We start from the raw sequence: 18,029 nt of genomic DNA, 5'->3' as shown, positions 1-18,029 counted from the left end.
GATCAAATCAACTCAACTCTTGTAAAGACTCGTTTTCCTCAATTTCTCACATCCTTCCTTTGTCTCGACTAATTGGGTTTCGTTTGGAAATCGGCCCAAAGTGACCTTGAATATGCCAGGGTCGGGTCGGGTTGTATGATAGAAATGAGCAGCGACAAGTGGCAGAAAATCTGTCCACTTTGGAGAATGACCTGGCAACACTGAGCTCAATCAATCGTTCCATCCCCCTCTCTCTGAAAAATGAGCGTCCTTCCAGACTCCGTACGGTGACAGACAGAGAGAAAGCTTTGAAAATGGCAATGGCTTGGAGGCATCCTACCCTCCATCACCGTGACTCCGAAACGCCATCGTTCCAAGCCTCGCTCTCATGGTGCCGGACTTTAGCTCCAGACCATCTCCTTCCTTCGTCATCTCCTTCCACCTCTACCGCCACTCATTCGTCTCCTCCCTTCAACAGGAAAGCTTTCATTTTTCCACTTTTATTCACAAATCGCAAAAAAACCCATATTTTTGTTTACAAACTTGAAAAGAACCCATTATTTATCTTCAAATTTGAAAAGAACTGCATTTTCAATTTTTGATTTGTGTGTGCAGGGACCAATACGTGGCGTTTCATGAAATGTACGGCCAGGGCGGGAGCTGGGGCTGTGAATCTTGCTCGGGGGACACCCGTCAGACCCTCCAGCATACTGGTTGTCGGCGCCACCGAGACTCTGGGGAGGCAGATTGTGAGGAGAGCAGTTGATGAGGGATATGTTAGGTGCTTGGTTAGGCCAAGACCAACCCCTGCCGATTTTCTAAGAGATTGGCATGCTACTGTTGTCAATGTAATTCCAACTCACTAACTCTTATAAATTTTATAAGAGATTGGAGTGCTACTGTTTGTTCGTTGTCTAATTTTAGCTTCCTGCTTGCTTTACAGTATTCGGGCTTTATGTTATTCCTTGTTCAAATAAAAAATAGGTTTCACTTAAACCTAAACTTCCTCTCTTACTATATTGTTACTGGCATATCCAGATTTGTGCTTCACTGTCAGCTTGATGTTTCAAATTAATTTCCGTATCTTCTTATTATTCTTATTCTCATATTATATAGCACTCTTCCAACCCCCATTTACTTTCTTTATCAGAAACAACAATTAAACCAGACAGAGTTATAAGAAGTTGCACGTATAAAAATCATTCAAAACACAAGTATGTATGCTAGATATCCGTCTCTCATTACAGTTTCTTGTGTTTCGTTGTGAGATGGAATATCTATTTTGATGTTAGTACTAGCTACTAAGTGAAAGGGCTTATCTTTACGTTTTATTCTCACGGAATTATTGGACCGTATGCAGTATTGCAGTGCCTATATTAGAAGAGAAATCAATATGGGGAACAGATGCCCCCACAAGAATTGCATACATGGACACCCAGTTTAATCATGCATTGACCGTTTCCCTGGTTGATTTTAGAGATACTTTCTTTTTGTTTACCTCTCGTTATGGTATCTGAACACTTTTTATTTTTGGTATTAGGATGTGGCTCCTCTGACCTTTATAGGTTTAAGAAATGAGAAAGTCAATGGGAAGCTTCTCACATTTGCTGGCGCTTGCACTTGGACAACCCAAGAGGTGAGCGAGAATGTTTACCACCAGAGGCCCTTCATTGTTCTTTCTTCCTCTAATTTTTATACTCTGCAACTGAACTTAAGGCCAGCTCCTACTGTGCCTCACCCTCATTGTAACCAAGGTCTAGGGTTTTTAAAAGTGCCTTTTGCTTTCAGGTAATAAGGCTTTTTGAGTGCACAAATGATGTTGCTGATAGATTGGCATTTTCAGAGGTAAGTTCTTAAAATGAAAGATGTGAATATGATCAAAGAAAATCGTATTTCAGAATGTTTTATTTGCACTCATTTTTTTCTTTCTTTTTGTTCGTATGTTTATGAGGAAATTAGAAACAAGCTCAAATGCCTTGCACTTTTTTCTTTTCTCAATATCGTTGATTCTATATCAAATTTTGTCAATATAGTTATCAATAACAAAGAAGGTCAAGTAATTTTCTCAATATCATTGAATTTTTTTTTCCGTAAATGTTGCTTATTATTTTCTTCAACAGGAGTTCCAATGAATTTTATTTCTCTTGTGAGAAAATTTTCTCTAAAGGAAATGCTAGAAGGTATCTGTTTGGGTTTTGTTTTTGTCTTAATATATTAGATAAATTTTGTTATGGGCTTCGATTTTTGAATCAACTGAATTCTTTGGTTTGTATAACAATCTTAATTGATAGGTGGTCTATTATGGCGCAGGTATTAGTTATATTTGTAGAACTCAATGAATACTTTATATTTCTTAAACAAGGACTGCCAGTCGGTATGAAATTTCTCATCTCTTACTCCTCCCTTAATTAGGATTCAAATAGATTTTGAGATAGATGTAGACAATTTTAATATATTTCACACGTTTAACATAGAATTGTGGTTGAATACTGGATGAACTACCCAATTTTTTACCTTTAAATTATTTTTTACATTGAAGTTCAGGAGAGCCGTAAACCAACAACAGACTAATCACTTCGACTTGCATCTGGCTCGTTACTTCCACTTGCTTGCTCAGACTCATCTCTTCCACTTGCTTCCCCAGACTCTTCGTTTTCTTTTGCTTCCTCGTCGCTTCCACTTTATCCCTCAGAGTCATCGCTTCCACTTGCTTCCTCAGATTCATTGCTTCCACTGGCTTCAGGATCACCACTCCCACTTGCTGCATGCTCATCTTGTTCTTGTCGCAACATGACATCACATTTTAATTTCTCAGCATCTTTAGCATACAACAGGCACATCCCACACTTTTCCACTGTATGGAATCCCCTTTCTTGCCAGAAGTGAACAGAGACCTCAGTGACGCAGTCGTAAAAAGCAGAGGACCATTTTGTTCTCTCTTCATATTCAAGGTCTTTATACAATACGAACACATGCTGTAGATATGAGTAACGAGAAATTCCTTCATCGTCAATTTCTGAATTGAAATAACAATTGATTTCATGACTTTCCCCCTCTCCAGTTTTGAAATTGTACTTGCATTCAAACTTCACATCTGGAGCAAAGAGTTTGGATGCAACAACAGAGACAGCGAAACCCAAGAAACTTTCACGAAACCAATTTGCAGGAAGCCTGACATTTATTGAAGCCCCCTCATTTTGATGTACGAACCAATTTGGAATTTCATCTCCCGGACATACAATGGTAACTAAGGGCCCAGAGTACTTTTCCTGCAACATTGATTGACATCTTGTTACTTAACAGAGAGAGAGAGAGAGAGAGAGAGAGAGAGATACATAATCTTCCTCTTCTTTAAACTTTTCCTGGAACATTGATTGACATCATGTTACTTGAGAGAGAGAGAGAGAGAGAGAGAGAGAGAGAGAGAGAGAGAGAGAGACTCTTCTTTTAAATTTGAAGATGCAGTTGAGAAACATACGTAATCTTCCTCTTCTAACTTTGAAGATGCAGTTGCCACTCGCATGATTCTAAGCTGTGCATCAACCATTATGCTGCTCCTTGCATCATCACCCAACCTTCCGCAATTAGAAAAGTTAAGTTGCTCTCGAAGCATTTCATATCTATTCCAACATTGTGTAATTGCAGTCCTTGAACTCGACACTGTCTTCAGTGACTTGCAGCCATTTGCTTGAAGACGACTGAGCACTGGGACCTCTGGTAAAGATCGAAGGCTCTCGCACTTGATTAAGCACAGGCAAGACAGCTGAGCAGCTTGTTTAATGCTTGAGGGTATGCTCCGAATTTTGGTTCTGCTTAGATTAAGATCCCGTAATGAGGTTGAGCAAATGACGCCCTCAGGGATTTCTAATATACCGCTGTATTTGAGGTTTAGTACTTCAAGAGAGGGAAAACCAACTGAGCCAGTCGGCTGAGGAAAATTTCGGAGTTTCCAACAGTAACTAAAGCTGAGCGTTTTTATATTTGTTAACTTGTAGATGCTACTTGGGACAACTTTAAGTTCAGAGCAACTAGTGAGATCAAGTTCCTCAAGAGATTTCAACTTACAAATGCTCGGTGGGAGGCTCACAAGATTTGTGCAATCCTTCAGTTTAAGTTTGGTGAGACAAAAGAGACACTCCATTGATGACGTGGGCAATACTTCTATTTTTGTTCTTGAAAAATCTAATTCACCAATGCCCCTGGGAAGCTCCCAAAACTTTTCAAGAGAGCAGCAGCCCTCTATGCTAAAAGCACCAGAGACTTTCAGCTTGCAAGTGTTGCTTGGAAGTTCCTTAAGTTCTTCACAATATGTAATATCCAAGGAAGAAATTTTTTCATGAGACCAAACTGATGACGGCAACTCCTTTATGCCACTGCCTTGTAATTTTAAGAATTCAATATTGCCTGGCATCACTGGAAGATGCTTGAGACACTCGCACCCTGAAAGATCAAGATAAGTAAGTTTGTCAAGATTTTTAAAATAGTGAGGAATTTTAACCAAACTTTGACATTCAGAAAGATCCATGTGCTCGATATTTGGACTCCCCAAGAGATTTGGAAGTGTAGTTAGATGTCTGCAGCCACAAAGTTGGATCACTTTTAAGTTCCCAAGATTCTGTAACAAATTAAACAAATTAAAGAGAAAATGTAAGAATTAACAACTTAGTCTGAATAAGTTTCTACACTACATCTTAGACAAAAAAAAAAAAAAAACTATAACAAGCACATATACCTGGCCTCCATCCCAAAGTTGCGTGACTTCGCTGCTGGGCATATGAAGCTCAACAAGATTTTCAAGAGAAAATTCTAGGGGCAAAGATTTCAGAGGATATCCCTTCCAGAAAAGATAACGAAGAGAATTGGGAAGGGAGAGAGTTTTAAGGTCTGACATTTTGCGCTTCCACCGCCAAGAAGTAACACTGAGCAATCTCATATTATACATCTTTTTGAAGTCTGCACGATCCAAGTTTAGCTCTGTATTCCATGACCATGAACAGGGAAGGATTATGGCTTGAACCTTTTCAGTTCCCTGACAACCAACAGCAAAGTACAAATGTGAACACACTAACACACAACAAAATTTAATCTAAACTACATTTGTAGGAATATGACTTTTTTTTGTTTTTTTTTTTGTACATGAGTTTTCTCTAGCTGTTTTCTCTTAGTACACAGTATTTTATTGATCTATTTCTTTTCTTTATTGTTTTAAAAAATTGTGAATGCACTTGCGGCTCTTACCGTGTTATTTTTCAATACATGATAAACATCCTCCTCAATGAATAGCCTACTGCGTCTTCCGGGCTCTTCAACACATTGTTCGCGAACAATTTCCCAACCCATTTCTTGTACCAAATCATGCATATCTATGGTTTTCTGTTCCGAATCAATCGATATGAGAGACCTATCACGGAGAACTCTAATTCCATCTGCCGCACATGAACCACCATGCATTTGGCCAAAGTCTACCATCTTTTTTACATCCTCAATACGCTCCCCTTTATAAAAGCATGCTATATCAAGAAATGCCTCCTGCGCATTTCTTCCTAATCTATTATAGCTTACTCTGAACGTATTTTGAATTTCTTCATTGGGATAATTTATCAGTGTGCTCAATACATCTTCCCACTCGTCTTTGCTCTCACATGGAAACAATAAGGAACCCAAAACTTCAAGAGCCAGTGGAATGCCTCCAGCATATTTTACCACCCTTGGCGACAACTCTGTATATTCTTCTCTAGGAGAGTTATCCTTGAAAGCATGAAATTGAAAGAGCTGAAGAGCGTCATCAGTTTTTATTTTCTTAACCTCATATATATATTTTTCTTCACTAACAGCTTTCATGAGTACGCTCCGTTCTCTACTTGTTACGATGATTCTACTTCCATCGCCGTAGCGAAGATTATCTCCAGCTAGATCTTTTATTTGCCTTGAGTCACTAACATCATCAAGAACAATGAGAACCTTTGTACGGCTGAGCCTTTCTCGAACAAAAGTCGAATCTGTGGAGAGATCTTCTTCCTTTAAGACCTCTCTAAGAAGTGTTTTTTGCAATTGATCAACTCCATCTTTTTGCTCTGATTTCTCCCTAACATTGTTAAGAAGACAAGAAGCATCAAAGTTAGAAGAGAGTCTCTTGAACACAGCCTTAGCAAGGGTGGTCTTTCCAATACCACCCATTCCCCAAATGCCTACAGTGCAAACATCTAGCGAATCATTATTGCTTAATAACGATTTAACTTCTTCGATGCGGCTTTGAATTCCAACCATGCCCTTTAAATCATATGAGGTTTCACGTTTCAATTTCGTTGAAATATCATCCACAATTTCCTCAATGAAATGGGCATCCGTCCTGCAAAATATGATTATGAATGACAAGCAATATATCGTAAGTAATGCCTTCACTAGTCTATGAGATTTATTTAAAGGCTAGTTTGGTATTGTTGGGGTTTAAAAAAAAAATGTTTCTGCTGTACTGTTAGAATAAATAGTTGTAAAATAAAACAGTTGAGTGTTTAGTAAAAAAAATTTTTAAAGCGCTTTTAACAAAAAAAAAAAAAACCAACAACAAGAGAGTGTTTGTTAAAATTTTATATAAAATTGATGTAACTATGTTAAATAATTAAAAATGGCATCAGAGTGAATTTAATATAATAATTTATTTTATTTTTTATTTATAATATTAAATTGCTGACTATTTAATATTTTTGTCTTGTCTCTCACAATTTTCACAGTAAAAATGTCCACTCTTTCCCGAGGACCCAAGGAAAGGGATTCTCTCCGAATCTCTTCCACCTAATCTTACTCATCAAACAATATGGACCCTTGAAATTTGGTCAAACGACTACAAACAGGGGCTCACTCTAAAAGTTATAATAACTTTAGTCGTTGGATCAAATTTCAAGGGTCTGAATTATTTGATGAGAAGAATTAGGTGAAAGAGATCCGGAGAGGATCCTTTTCCAAGACCAAACACCACATTCTCTCTCTCCAAACCCTAACCCCCAAGAGTAATGTTAAGGAAACTTAATTTGGAAACTAAATTTTGAAAACTAAACAACATAGAAGTTGATAATTGGTTTATGGGAAATTTTATTTAAACTCATTTAACTTCTTTTTACATCCAACTTAAATTTTAAATGTTAATTGTTTATTTTACCCTATTGCATAATTACTACTAAGTACAAAATGAAATTAATAATAAAACTCATTATCAATAAACCCAAACACTATACTTAAACTCTACGATCATTCTTTGTTTATCCTACGTTCATTCTGGCAAAAACCCTAATAGCTGTCATAGAGAAAAATAAGTTTTTTTTATTGATGGATGGTCATTTTGAAGTTTTGAATCCTCCAACCAAGCTATGACTCAATTTATGAATTTTTTGTTCGTTTGATTTCAAATTTTTAGAAGTTAGTTTACTATAATTTTGTTCAACAGATGATTTGACACCGCTTCTCTGTAGAGGAATTTGTAGTAAATTACTCCTTCGATTGAGAAGATTGAACTAATTAATTAAGTTTATAGAATAAATTTTTGCTTCAACTATTTAGAACCCAAAATATCTTATTTGATAACTCTAAATTGATTGATGACCTTGTGTATTGTAGGTACATTTGTGTGAAGGTCACCCTATGCCACTAGTTTCTACCATGTGGCACAAAAAGAGTCAAACAAGCAGTGCTATTAAAGTGAAAAACTTGTACTCAAAATACCAGGGGCGTGTGGATCAATTTAAGCAACTTCGAGGGCTAGAGAATGTAGCCACTAATGATATTGTGGATCTTGAAGATGATTAAAACATCGAAGCATTTCTTGACACCCATGGACCTCAATTTGTTTATCAATGCACGAAACGTACCGCTCAAGACTCCTCGAGAATGATTCTCGAGTGGAAGACAAAAATAAGCTTCAAGTCTTTAATATGTACATTCTTAAAATTCCATGTACTAAACTAGTATTTACTATTTAAAAGGTTGAGGGTTGTGTGAATTTGCAACTAAATTAAAAGGTTGAACTGGACATGTAGGTGGGGCCGTAGCTTATTTAATCACTTGATGTAGTATTTTTTAAGGAAGAAATATAACAACAAAACAAGCCTTGTTTTTCCATAACGTTTTCTCTCATTGTTGTGGGTATTCCGATTCTCCTGTGAATATATATAGTCTCCTCCCCGTAGATTATAGTAGTTTTAGATATATGGTTTGCTTTTGGCTCTGGTTTTGGTCACAGGCTCACAGTTGCTGTTATTGGAATCGGTTTTGTTGAAAAAAATTATTATTTTTGGCTTACGAAAGCAGAACTGGAGACATGCATGCTTGTTCTGTATGAGTTCAATTTCAAGGAGGAAGAAGAAGAAGAAAATAGTGTAATTAATCAATCTTAAGACTTAGTTTTAAAGAAATGGTGTTTGATATTCATCTCTCAGCTTGAAGAGATCATGATTGGAGCTTTTAATTGCCAAAATTCAATGGTTCTATAACTTAACTCGGGAGAGACCAACAGTTATGGATCCAATAGGCAATACACTAGTTTGCATTGATGTACTAAACTCGGGAGAGATCAACAGTTATGGGTGTAAAAATAAATCCACGTATTGAATTGGGTTTATGGGGTATATTAGGTAGTAAATTAGGGTTTAAAGAGATATTAATAGTTTAGTTAAAAATCAAATGGGTGCAAAGAGTAAGTTGGGTGTAGAAATAGGTTACATGAATTTAAATAAAATTTCCCTTGGTTTATTAGTTAAGTGAACGTGCTCATATCTATTAGTGACATATCATTTAGTTTACAATTTAAGCCTTCAAATTTAGTCTCGCTAGCATTACTCAACCCCGAATGCCCAACTTGGCCAATCCAATCTCTAGCCCTCGGGTACGCCGCAGTTTAGGTACACGCACACGCCGTCGAAGGTGCTCCACCTCTGCCAGAAAGTTTATGGATCGTGCACCAATCTTCGCAGGGAGAGGGAGAGAGAAAGGAGCGGTGGTGCACGCATGGCGTGATGTAGGCATGGTAACTGAACAGGTGCGGTGAAATTTTGGTGTAATTATGAAGAATTAGGGTGAAATATCTGTGGGTTTTCTTTTGCATGAAGGGCGTGCAATAATCTTCGCAGGGAGAGGGAGAGGAAGGAGTGGCGGAATTTTAGGGCCGCGCGAGGAATTCGGGGGTTGGAATTTCAGGTCTAGTCAGACACCGAAGGTCAAGGATATGCAATTCAACTGATATGCTTTTCCACTTTGAATGACCCTTGTTTGTTTTTTTTCTTTTCAAAAGCTGATGAGTTTTAATGAAACACTTCTGTTACTGTTCATTTTTAACGTTAAGGACATTTTTAGCCTAAAAAATCACTCTTGTTACTGTTCACTTTATTTTCGTTAATTTTCGTCAAAAGAAGCAGACTTAACAAACACAAATTTCGCATTAGCTTTTTTACATTCCTACTTTTAAAATAATTTAAGCAGTATCCAAACCTAGTAGATGGTTGACGTCTATACATGAATATGGTTCCTATAAAAACTAAAATAAAATTTTGAAAAGAAGTAATCACAAGTAGAAATTGATACAAGTTGCAAAGTAAGTTACCCTTTTTTGTTTGAATAATCAGACCCACATAAACCGGTTGCTTCCACCAAAGCAGCTTTCCACTCGATCACCTTATCCATACGGTCCTTGAAACGATTTTCAAGTTGAGCAAATGCATCTGAATAACTCCCCTTTTGTTTTCGCACATCTGATGGACTGATGTCGTAAAAAATGGGTACAACCATCTGGCCATTTTTCTTTTTGCATTTGAGTATATGCACAAGTTCAATCAAGCACCATGTGGAAGACGCATAGTTTTTGGTGAAAATGATCACCGAAAGCCTTGATTTCTCTATTGCTTCTAGTAGGGCGGGTCCAATTTCGTCTCCTTTCTTCAGCTTGTAGTCTATGTAGGTTTCGATTTTCTCGCGAAGTAAGGCAGCATGAAGATGGCTGGTAAAAGTAAGGCGGGTGTCCTCACCTCTGAAACTAATAAACACATCATACTTTTCTCGAAGAGGGGGCATATCAACATCATCGTTATCATCATCAACAGCAGCAGCAGCGTCAGCAGCACCAGAAGAAGAAGAAGAAGTCGAGGAAGAAAATGTCAATGATCTGCAGCACATGTACAACAGAATCCCAATGGCGATGATGACGATGTTGAAAACTTGAATGAACCCAATCAGCTCCATCCCTCTATCTGTTAGAGAAGAGAATGAAGCAATCGAAGTGAGAGTATTTGATTACAGAGAGCAGAAAGAGAATCTGAACTATTCTTGCATTTGAGGCTAGATCAGATTTTAGTACAGAAAAATTGAGGTTGTACTACTTCTTGTTGAGTAAGTGCATAAAGTTACAAACACACCAGCTGAGGACAAAAATTAAAAATTTGGAGAGACAGAGACTAATCACCTAACAAGTATTTGATAATACTACAGCATTAAAATTTTCTTTAAAATATCACTTAAAAATCCGAATATAATTTAGGTGTACGTTTATTTTCTACTTTAACCCTTTGCTAACACCAAGCCCAAGGTTAAAACCAAACGACACGTCCTTTTTTTTCGTTATTCTCGAACTCATCATCTCGATTCTTTCACCACAAACGGCTCAACAACCTCCGATTCCATCGAAACTTGCCGTATCTTGTGTCGTGGAAGAAAAATGCTCTCTTTAAATTTCCCCAATTTAATGATTTAATAAAACTAAAAATTTGGATCTTAAATTCTAAAATCAAAGAAGTCTTCCATATAAAACAGCTCCAACAGGGTTTTCTCCTAGATGTTGAGGTCATTAATTCATGGTGGATTTGGTGGTCTTTGGGTTCGTCCATTATGTTGTTGAGTTGTTGGAGTGTGGCGGTTGGTGGTGCGGTGCTGATGGCAGATGTGACGGTGGGATAGATTGGTCGTGGTGGTGATGAGAGAGAGAGGCAGCAGTGGTGGTTACTGTTAGAGTTCTATGGAATTGCAGAGTACAAAAACCAAGAAGAAATCAATAAGATTTTGATTTCTATCAAGAACACAAACGAAAAATGGAGATGCCAGGAAGATGAAGAGCTCTGTGTATTTTCTGATTTCATTCAGCTATGACTGAAATGATTAATTAGCTACAAACATAGAGTGGGGAAGATATAGCCGTTTGAAGGCGCACTACCACACCCATTACACAAACTCACGTGTATTTCATATGCTCACATATGAGTGAGATGTTATACCATGAGACACACATATACTTAGCCTATTAGCTTTGATTTAATCTCAGCCTTACATTTCAAAACTAAGAGAAAAAGAGACATTGAAATTACAATGAAACAGAACACAACAAAATACAAGGCAGCTGCAAGGCTTAAACATCAACACTCTCCTCTAAGCTGGCAGCTGACTTTACTCCTAGCATTTCTCTGAAATAGTTGAACTTCTCCTTTGGTAGTGCCTTTGTCAGGATATCTGCCATTTGTTCTTCAGATTTGCAATAAACAAGTTCAATCTCGTTCTCTTGTATTGCATCTCTGATGAAATGAAATTTCCTGCTAATGTGTCTTGTTTTCTGATGAAACACAGGATTCTTAGTAATAGCTATTGCTGAAGTGTTATCACACATTAGCACAGTAGGTTCAACTTGTTCTTCCCCGAAGTCTTCCAATACAAATCTTAACCATTTGGCCTGAGATGTTGCTTCAGCAGCACTTACATATTCTGCTTCTGCAGTGGATAATGCCAATGTGTTTTGTTTAACTGATGCCCAAGAGAACACACCTGAGCCAAGATTGAAAGCATACCCTGATGTACTTTTCATGTCATCTATACTCCCAGCCCAGTCACTGTCACAATATCCAATAAGAACTGCTGACTTTCCTTTTACATATTCAATGCCAAAATCCATAGTACCTTGAATGTATCTCAGTACCCTTCTTGCTGTTCCCATATGTTTCTTAGTTGGACCATGCATGAATCTTGCCAAGAGACTAGTACCAAACATTATATCTGGTCTAGTGGCAGTAAGATACAGAAGACTTCCCACCAATTTCCTGTATTCAGACTCATCTGCAGCTTCACTCCCATCATTCTTGCATAACCTTTCATTTGCTGCCAGTGGTGTTACCACAGACTTACAACCTTGTAGTCCAAATTTCTCCAGCAGTTTCATTGCATATTTCTTCTGATGTATGAAGATGCTTTTCTTGGTTTGAACAATTCCCATACCAAGAAAATGATGTAGCAATCCCAAATCAGTCATTTCATAATGCTACATCATGTCGTTTTTAAATCTGTCAAGCATTGTGTCACTACTTCCAGTGTACACAATATCATCAACATAGACAGAAACTATGAGAATCCCTGACTTTTCAACCTTAGTATATAAGGTGGCTTCATTAGGACTTCTTTTAAAACCTGCCTTGGTGAAGTAAGAATCAATTTCATCATACCAAGCTCTTGGAGCTTGTTTAAGGCCATATAATGCCTTACTCAACTTATACACTTTATCCTTCTTGCCTTGTATGACAAATCCTTGAGGCTGATCAACATAAACTTCCTCTTTGAGTACACCATTAAGGAATGCAGATTTTACATCTAACTGGAATAGTTGCCATTCTTTCTGAGCTGCAAGTGCAATCAAAGTCCTTATGGTGTCAAGCCTAGCAACTGGTGCAAAGGTCTCATTAAAGTCAATGCCTGGCTTCTGTGAATAACCTTTTGCAACCAATCTAGCTTTGTTTTTCTGAATGCTTCCATCAAGGTTCAGTTTTGTTTTGTATACCCACTTCACACCTATCACAGGTTTGCTAGATGGTCTATCTACCAGCATCCATGTATTATTCTTCTTAATCATGTCTAGCTCAGCTTGCATAGCTTTCATCCAAGACAAATCTAGGGCAGCCTTTTCATAATTCTCGGGTTCCATAATGCATACATTACACTGTGCAATGACTTCATTTAAGGATCTCCATTTCTTTGGAGTAGAATCATAGCTTTGTGATAGATCAATGTTTGAGCTTGGATCATCAGCATTAGTATTCAAATCATCTAGTGAAGTATCAGAAATAATCTCAGGGAATACACTGCCATCTTGAACATTTGACCCTTGAGTTAGATCAGATTCTGCCATATCAGTAGTGATCGATACACTGGACTGTTTTCCAGAGCTGTCATCCCAATCCCATCTAGCATTCTCATCAAATACTACATCTCTAGACAATATAATCTTACTAGTGATAGGATCAAATAATCTGTATCCTTTCTCACTGGTTCCATAACCCACAAACACACATTTGTGACTGTTGCACTCAAGTTTGTGTCTTAAATTCATGGGAACATGAACATAGCATACTGACCCAAAAATCTTCAAGTGTGCAATTCCAGGTTTTCTTCCACTATAGGATTCAAAAGGAGTCTTTTTATCCAAAGCCTTAGTGGAACATCTATTGAGGAGATACATTGCAGTGTGCACAGCTTCTGCCCAAAACTGGTATGGCATGCCCTTTTCATGTAACATAGATTTTGCCATCTCCACCACAGTTCTATTCTTTCTTTATGACACACCATTCTATTGTGGTGTGTATGACATGGTTAGTTGCCTTTGAATCCCAGAAACATTGCAATAGTCACTAAATTCAGAAGACAAGAACTCACCACCTCTATCACTTCTTAGATACTTGATTTTGTACCCACACTGCAATTCTGTCATTGCTTTGAACCTTTTGAAATACTCCAATGCCTCAGATTTGTACCTCAGAAAGTAGACCCATGTCATTCTCGTACAATCATCAGTGAACAGAATGAAGTACTTGTTTCCAGCATTTGAGGCAATTTGCATTGGACCACAGATATCAGTATGTATCAATTCAAGTGGAAATTTAGCTCTCCAAGCAAATTCTCTTGGAAACTCATCTCTATGTTGCTTGCCAAGCATACACCCTTCACAGACATTCTTGGAATTTTCCAAGTGAGGTAGCCCATGAACCATTTCTTGCTCCCTGAGTTGCAGCAAACTCCTTGTGTTTAAGTGCCCTAACCTCTTGTGCCAAATCTGAATGCAATGAGATACACTAGCTTTTAATGCTAGTGGTGTGGCAGGCATCATTGTTAAAGGAAAGCATCTGTTGCTAGTCATTTGAACCTTAGCAACCAGTCCATTCAAGTTCCAGCTATCAAAAATACAAATTGCATTACCACCAAATAGCAGATAGTAACCATGTTCCAACATTTGCCCCACACTTAGAAGATTTTCGTCCAAACCAGGCACTAGCATTACTTCTTGTATGTGCTTTCTTCCCATCTTGGTTTCAATGACTAGTGTGCCTATTCCTGCTACACTCACAACTTCACCAGTTCCCATTTTTACTTTTGCATTCAGATTTCTACTCACATTCACCAGCAAGCTTTCATTTCCTGTCATGTGGTTGCTACAACCACTGTCAATATACCAAGTGTTATTGACCTTCACCTGAGACACAGAGTTGCAAGCAAAAAATAATGTTCCCATATCATCAACCTGATTTGCATAGTTAGCCTTCTGCACCACTTTGTTCCCATTACAGTTTCTGACTTCATGACCAAATTTATTGCAATTTGTGCATTTAGATTTTCCTTCAAACCAGCACTTTCCATAGTGCAGTTTATCACAATGTTTGCAAGCTGTTTTGTTCGAATCATGAGAATTATTCTGCTTAGAGATAAAATTATGCTTAGTATCCCACTTTTTCCCTTTGTTCTTCCAACTTTTCCCTGATTTCTGAGTACCAGAGAACCCACTGGGTTTTTGAAACTTAGACCCAACATTTAGACTAGCAAATGCCTTTTCAGTGGAATGATCAGTATGCATATCAAGCCTTTGTTCATAACCCTTCAGAGAAGCAACCACTTCTTGGATTTCAAGTGTTTCAATATCCTTTGAGTGTTCAATCACAGCACAGATAGAGTCATAACTTCTAGGCAAGCTTATAAGTAATTTTTGAACAACCCTCTCCCTAGATAGTTCTTCACCATAACTCCTCATTTGATTCATGATGTCAAACAGTTTAGTAAGATATGCAGACAAAGATTCATCATCTCTCATCCTAGTATACTCAAACTCTCTGCGTAAACCTTGTAATTTCACATTTCTAACATGTTTATCACCTCTGAATTCTTGCTGTAGGATATCCCAAGCTCCTTTGGAGGTTTCTTCATTAGAAATCCTGGGAAAAATCTGATCAGACACAGCTCCTTGAATCAACCCAAGGGCCTTAGCATCCTTCATTATGATCTCCACAACGTTTGTTGACATTTGAGTAGCTGCATCCTTCTCCTTCTTTTCATCAGCTATCTCAACCACAGTCGATGACTCTGGGATAGTAAACCCAGTCTCTACAAGATCCCAAAGTCCATGAGACCTGAGAATGGTTCGCATTCTGATATTCCAGAATTCATAGTTCTCGCCATTGAAAATGGGAGTACGAAGTTCAGAACTCATTGATCCAGCCATGTTAGACACAGATCTTCGATTTGAAGATTTAAGAAACTCGATTCTTCAGCGATTCACTGAAGAACCCAAAAAACACAGATTCACGCCCAGATTAAAACGATGAACCTGGCTCTGAGGCCATGTTAGAGTTCTATGGAATTGCAGAGTACAAAAACCAAGAAGAAATCAATAAGATTTTGATTTCTATCAAGAACACAAACGAAAAATGGAGATGCCAGGAAGATGAAGAGCTCTGTGTATTTTCTGATTTCATTCAGCTATGACTGAAATGATTAATTAGCTACAAACGTAGAGTGGGGAAGATATAGCCGTTTGAAGGCGCACTACCACACCCATTACACAAACTCACGTGTATTTCACATGCTCACATATGAGTGAGATGTTATACCATGAGACACACATATACTTAGCCTATTAGCTTTGATTTAATCTCAGCCTTACATTTCAAAACTAAGAGAAAAAGAGACATTGAAATTACAATGAAACAGAACACAACAAAATACAAGGTAGCTGCAAGGCTTAAACATCAACAGTTACTGGGTTTGATGGCTGTGAACGGTGCGGTGAGGAAGATGACGGTGGAAAAAGAAAGAAAGACCAAAGTCAAACAATTTACTCAAAATTTGTGTGGGGTTTAGTTTGTCATTGAACTTTGTTGAATGACACTACAATTTACTCAAAATTTGTCACATGTCATGTCTGAAATATAATTTTTGATCATTCTTTTATATTTAAAATTTTCATAATTATTTTTCTTCGTAATTGATATAGATCAATCTAAAAAAAAAAAGTTTAATTTTTCTCTTACCGATACTCTGTACTGTTTAGATCCTGCTCATTTCTGCTTTCCCCCACAGCTGTCATATAAGTTTGGCCCTCTTGATACTGCTCGTCACTAACCAAATGGTTCAAACTCACTTGATGGGCTGTTTGATCTTCATTACCCGTTGCTATTGCTCACTGTCGAATCCAACCTCAATTGGGGATCCCTCTGCCTCCCCACCGTTATTCGACTCAATCACTGCATCCTTATCGACCGCATTGTTCGACACAATTACACTATCAAATTTTGTCAGTATAGTTATCAATGATAAAGAAGGTCAAGTAATTTTCTCAATATCGTTGAATTTTTTTTCCATAAATGTTGCTTATTATTTTCTTCAACAGGAGTTCCAATGAATTTTATCCTTGTTGTATCTATTTGTCAATTATTTTCCTGCAACATTGATCGACATCTTGTTACTTAACACAGAGAGAGAGAGAGACATACATAATCTTCCTCTTCTTTAAACTTTTGTGAGAGAGAGAGAGAGACATGCATAATCTTCCTCTTCTTTAAACTTTTCCTGAAACATTGATTGACATCATGTTACTTGAGAGAGAGAGAGAGAGAGAGAGAGAGATACTTCTTTTAAATTTGAAGATGCAGTTGAGAAACATACGTAATCTTCGTCTTCGAGATCGAGAGCGAGAGAGAGATCCGTAATCTTCCTCTTCTTCTTTTAAATTTGAAGACGCAGTTGAGAAACATACGTAATCTTCCTCTTCTAACTTTGAAGATGCAGTTGCCACTCGCATGATTCTAAGCTGTGCATCAACCATTATGCTGCTCCTTGCATCATAACCCAACCTTCGGCAATTATAAAAGTTTAAGTTGCTCTCGAAGCAATTCATATCTATTCCAACATTGTGTAATTGCAGTCCTTGAACTCGACACTGTCTTCAGTGACTTGCAGCCATTTGCTTGAAGACGACTGAGCATTGGGACCTCTGGTAAAGATCGAAGGCTCTTGCACTTGCTTAAGCACAGGCAAGACAGCTGAGAAGCTTGTTTAATGCTTGAGGGTATGCTCCGAATTTTGGTTCCGCTCAGATTAAGATCCCGTAATGAGGTTGAGCAAATGACGCCCTCAGGGATTTCTAATATACAGCTGTAATTGAGGTTTAGTACTTCAAGAGAGAGAAAACCAACTGAGCCAGTCGGCTGAGGAAAATTTCGAAGTTTCCGACAGTTACTAAGGCTGAGCGCTTTGATATTTGTTAATTTGTAGATGCTACTTGGGACTACTTCAAGTTCAGAGCAACTAGTGAGATCAAGTACCTCAAGAGATTTTGTTGGAATATATTAGTATTTTAGGTATTATATTGTTTGGGCTTTCTTATAAGTTTAGTTTAGGCCTAGCCTGTTAGCATTAGGGTTATGGTTAGTTTATTATAAATAGAGTGCTTTGTTATTCATTAGAGAATAAGTTGGTCACAATGTAGCCTCATAAGGTTTTGTAGCCGTTCCGGCATTCTCGTTTGTTTAAAAATATTTCTATGGGTTCTTTAGAAAATGGTCCTTGAAACTCTTATTTTCCAAACAAAAATCCACCTAATATTAAATATCCAAATAAAACCCAAATTTCAAATAGAGTACCATGCAGACAAATATGTAACCAATTATTATCATATATTTACAACTTATGCCACAAAACCCTAATTATGTCAATAAATATTATTACTTACCCTAATTATGATTAGTAATTAACCCCATATGAAAAATTTCACC

The 18,029-nt window shown here is 37.6% G+C and overlaps 2 protein-coding genes across 8 annotated transcripts in view; one reads left to right on the top strand and one right to left on the bottom strand.

The window, feature by feature from the left end:
* The first annotated feature begins 215 nt into the window (after positions 1 to 215).
* LOC126585339 (protein HIGH CHLOROPHYLL FLUORESCENCE PHENOTYPE 244, chloroplastic-like) lies at positions 216 to 17,543 on the top strand. Of its 7 annotated transcripts, none has more exons than XR_007610437.1 (6): positions 216 to 827; positions 1,520 to 1,615; positions 1,768 to 1,824; positions 2,290 to 3,222; positions 3,484 to 3,768; positions 17,530 to 17,543. XR_007610437.1 is itself a non-coding variant. In XM_050249752.1 (5 exons), exons 1-5 carry the CDS (start codon positions 615 to 617, stop codon positions 2,548 to 2,550), a joined length of 462 nt encoding a protein of 153 aa, XP_050105709.1. In that variant the 5' UTR covers positions 216 to 614; the 3' UTR covers positions 2,551 to 3,256. The 7 variants fall into 7 exon arrangements, 3 of the variants coding, with proteins under 3 accessions (XP_050105709.1, XP_050105710.1, XP_050105708.1); XR_007610436.1 differs by lacking the exon at positions 17,530 to 17,543 and adding an exon at positions 3,975 to 4,161; XR_007610438.1 differs by lacking the exons at positions 3,484 to 3,768; positions 17,530 to 17,543 and adding an exon at positions 17,038 to 17,097.
* Positions 3,068 to 18,029, bottom strand: part of LOC126584340 (disease resistance protein RUN1-like) — a 30,809-nt gene continuing 15,847 nt past the window's right edge. The window contains exons 3-6 of the mRNA XM_050248749.1: positions 5,218 to 6,123; positions 4,712 to 5,008; positions 3,458 to 4,594; positions 3,068 to 3,073 (exon numbers count right to left, since the gene is read on the bottom strand). Of these exons, the coding sequence (XP_050104706.1) occupies positions 3,068 to 3,073; positions 3,458 to 4,594; positions 4,712 to 5,008; positions 5,218 to 6,123 (2,346 nt within the window). The remainder of the gene's footprint in view (positions 3,074 to 3,457; positions 4,595 to 4,711; positions 5,009 to 5,217; positions 6,124 to 18,029) is intronic.

This window comes from Malus sylvestris, chromosome 10 (assembly GCF_916048215.2).
Source record: "Malus sylvestris chromosome 10, drMalSylv7.2, whole genome shotgun sequence".
NCBI classification, from domain to species: Eukaryota; Viridiplantae; Streptophyta; class Magnoliopsida; order Rosales; family Rosaceae; genus Malus; species Malus sylvestris.
This window is presented reverse-complemented; position numbering and strand designations above follow the sequence as displayed.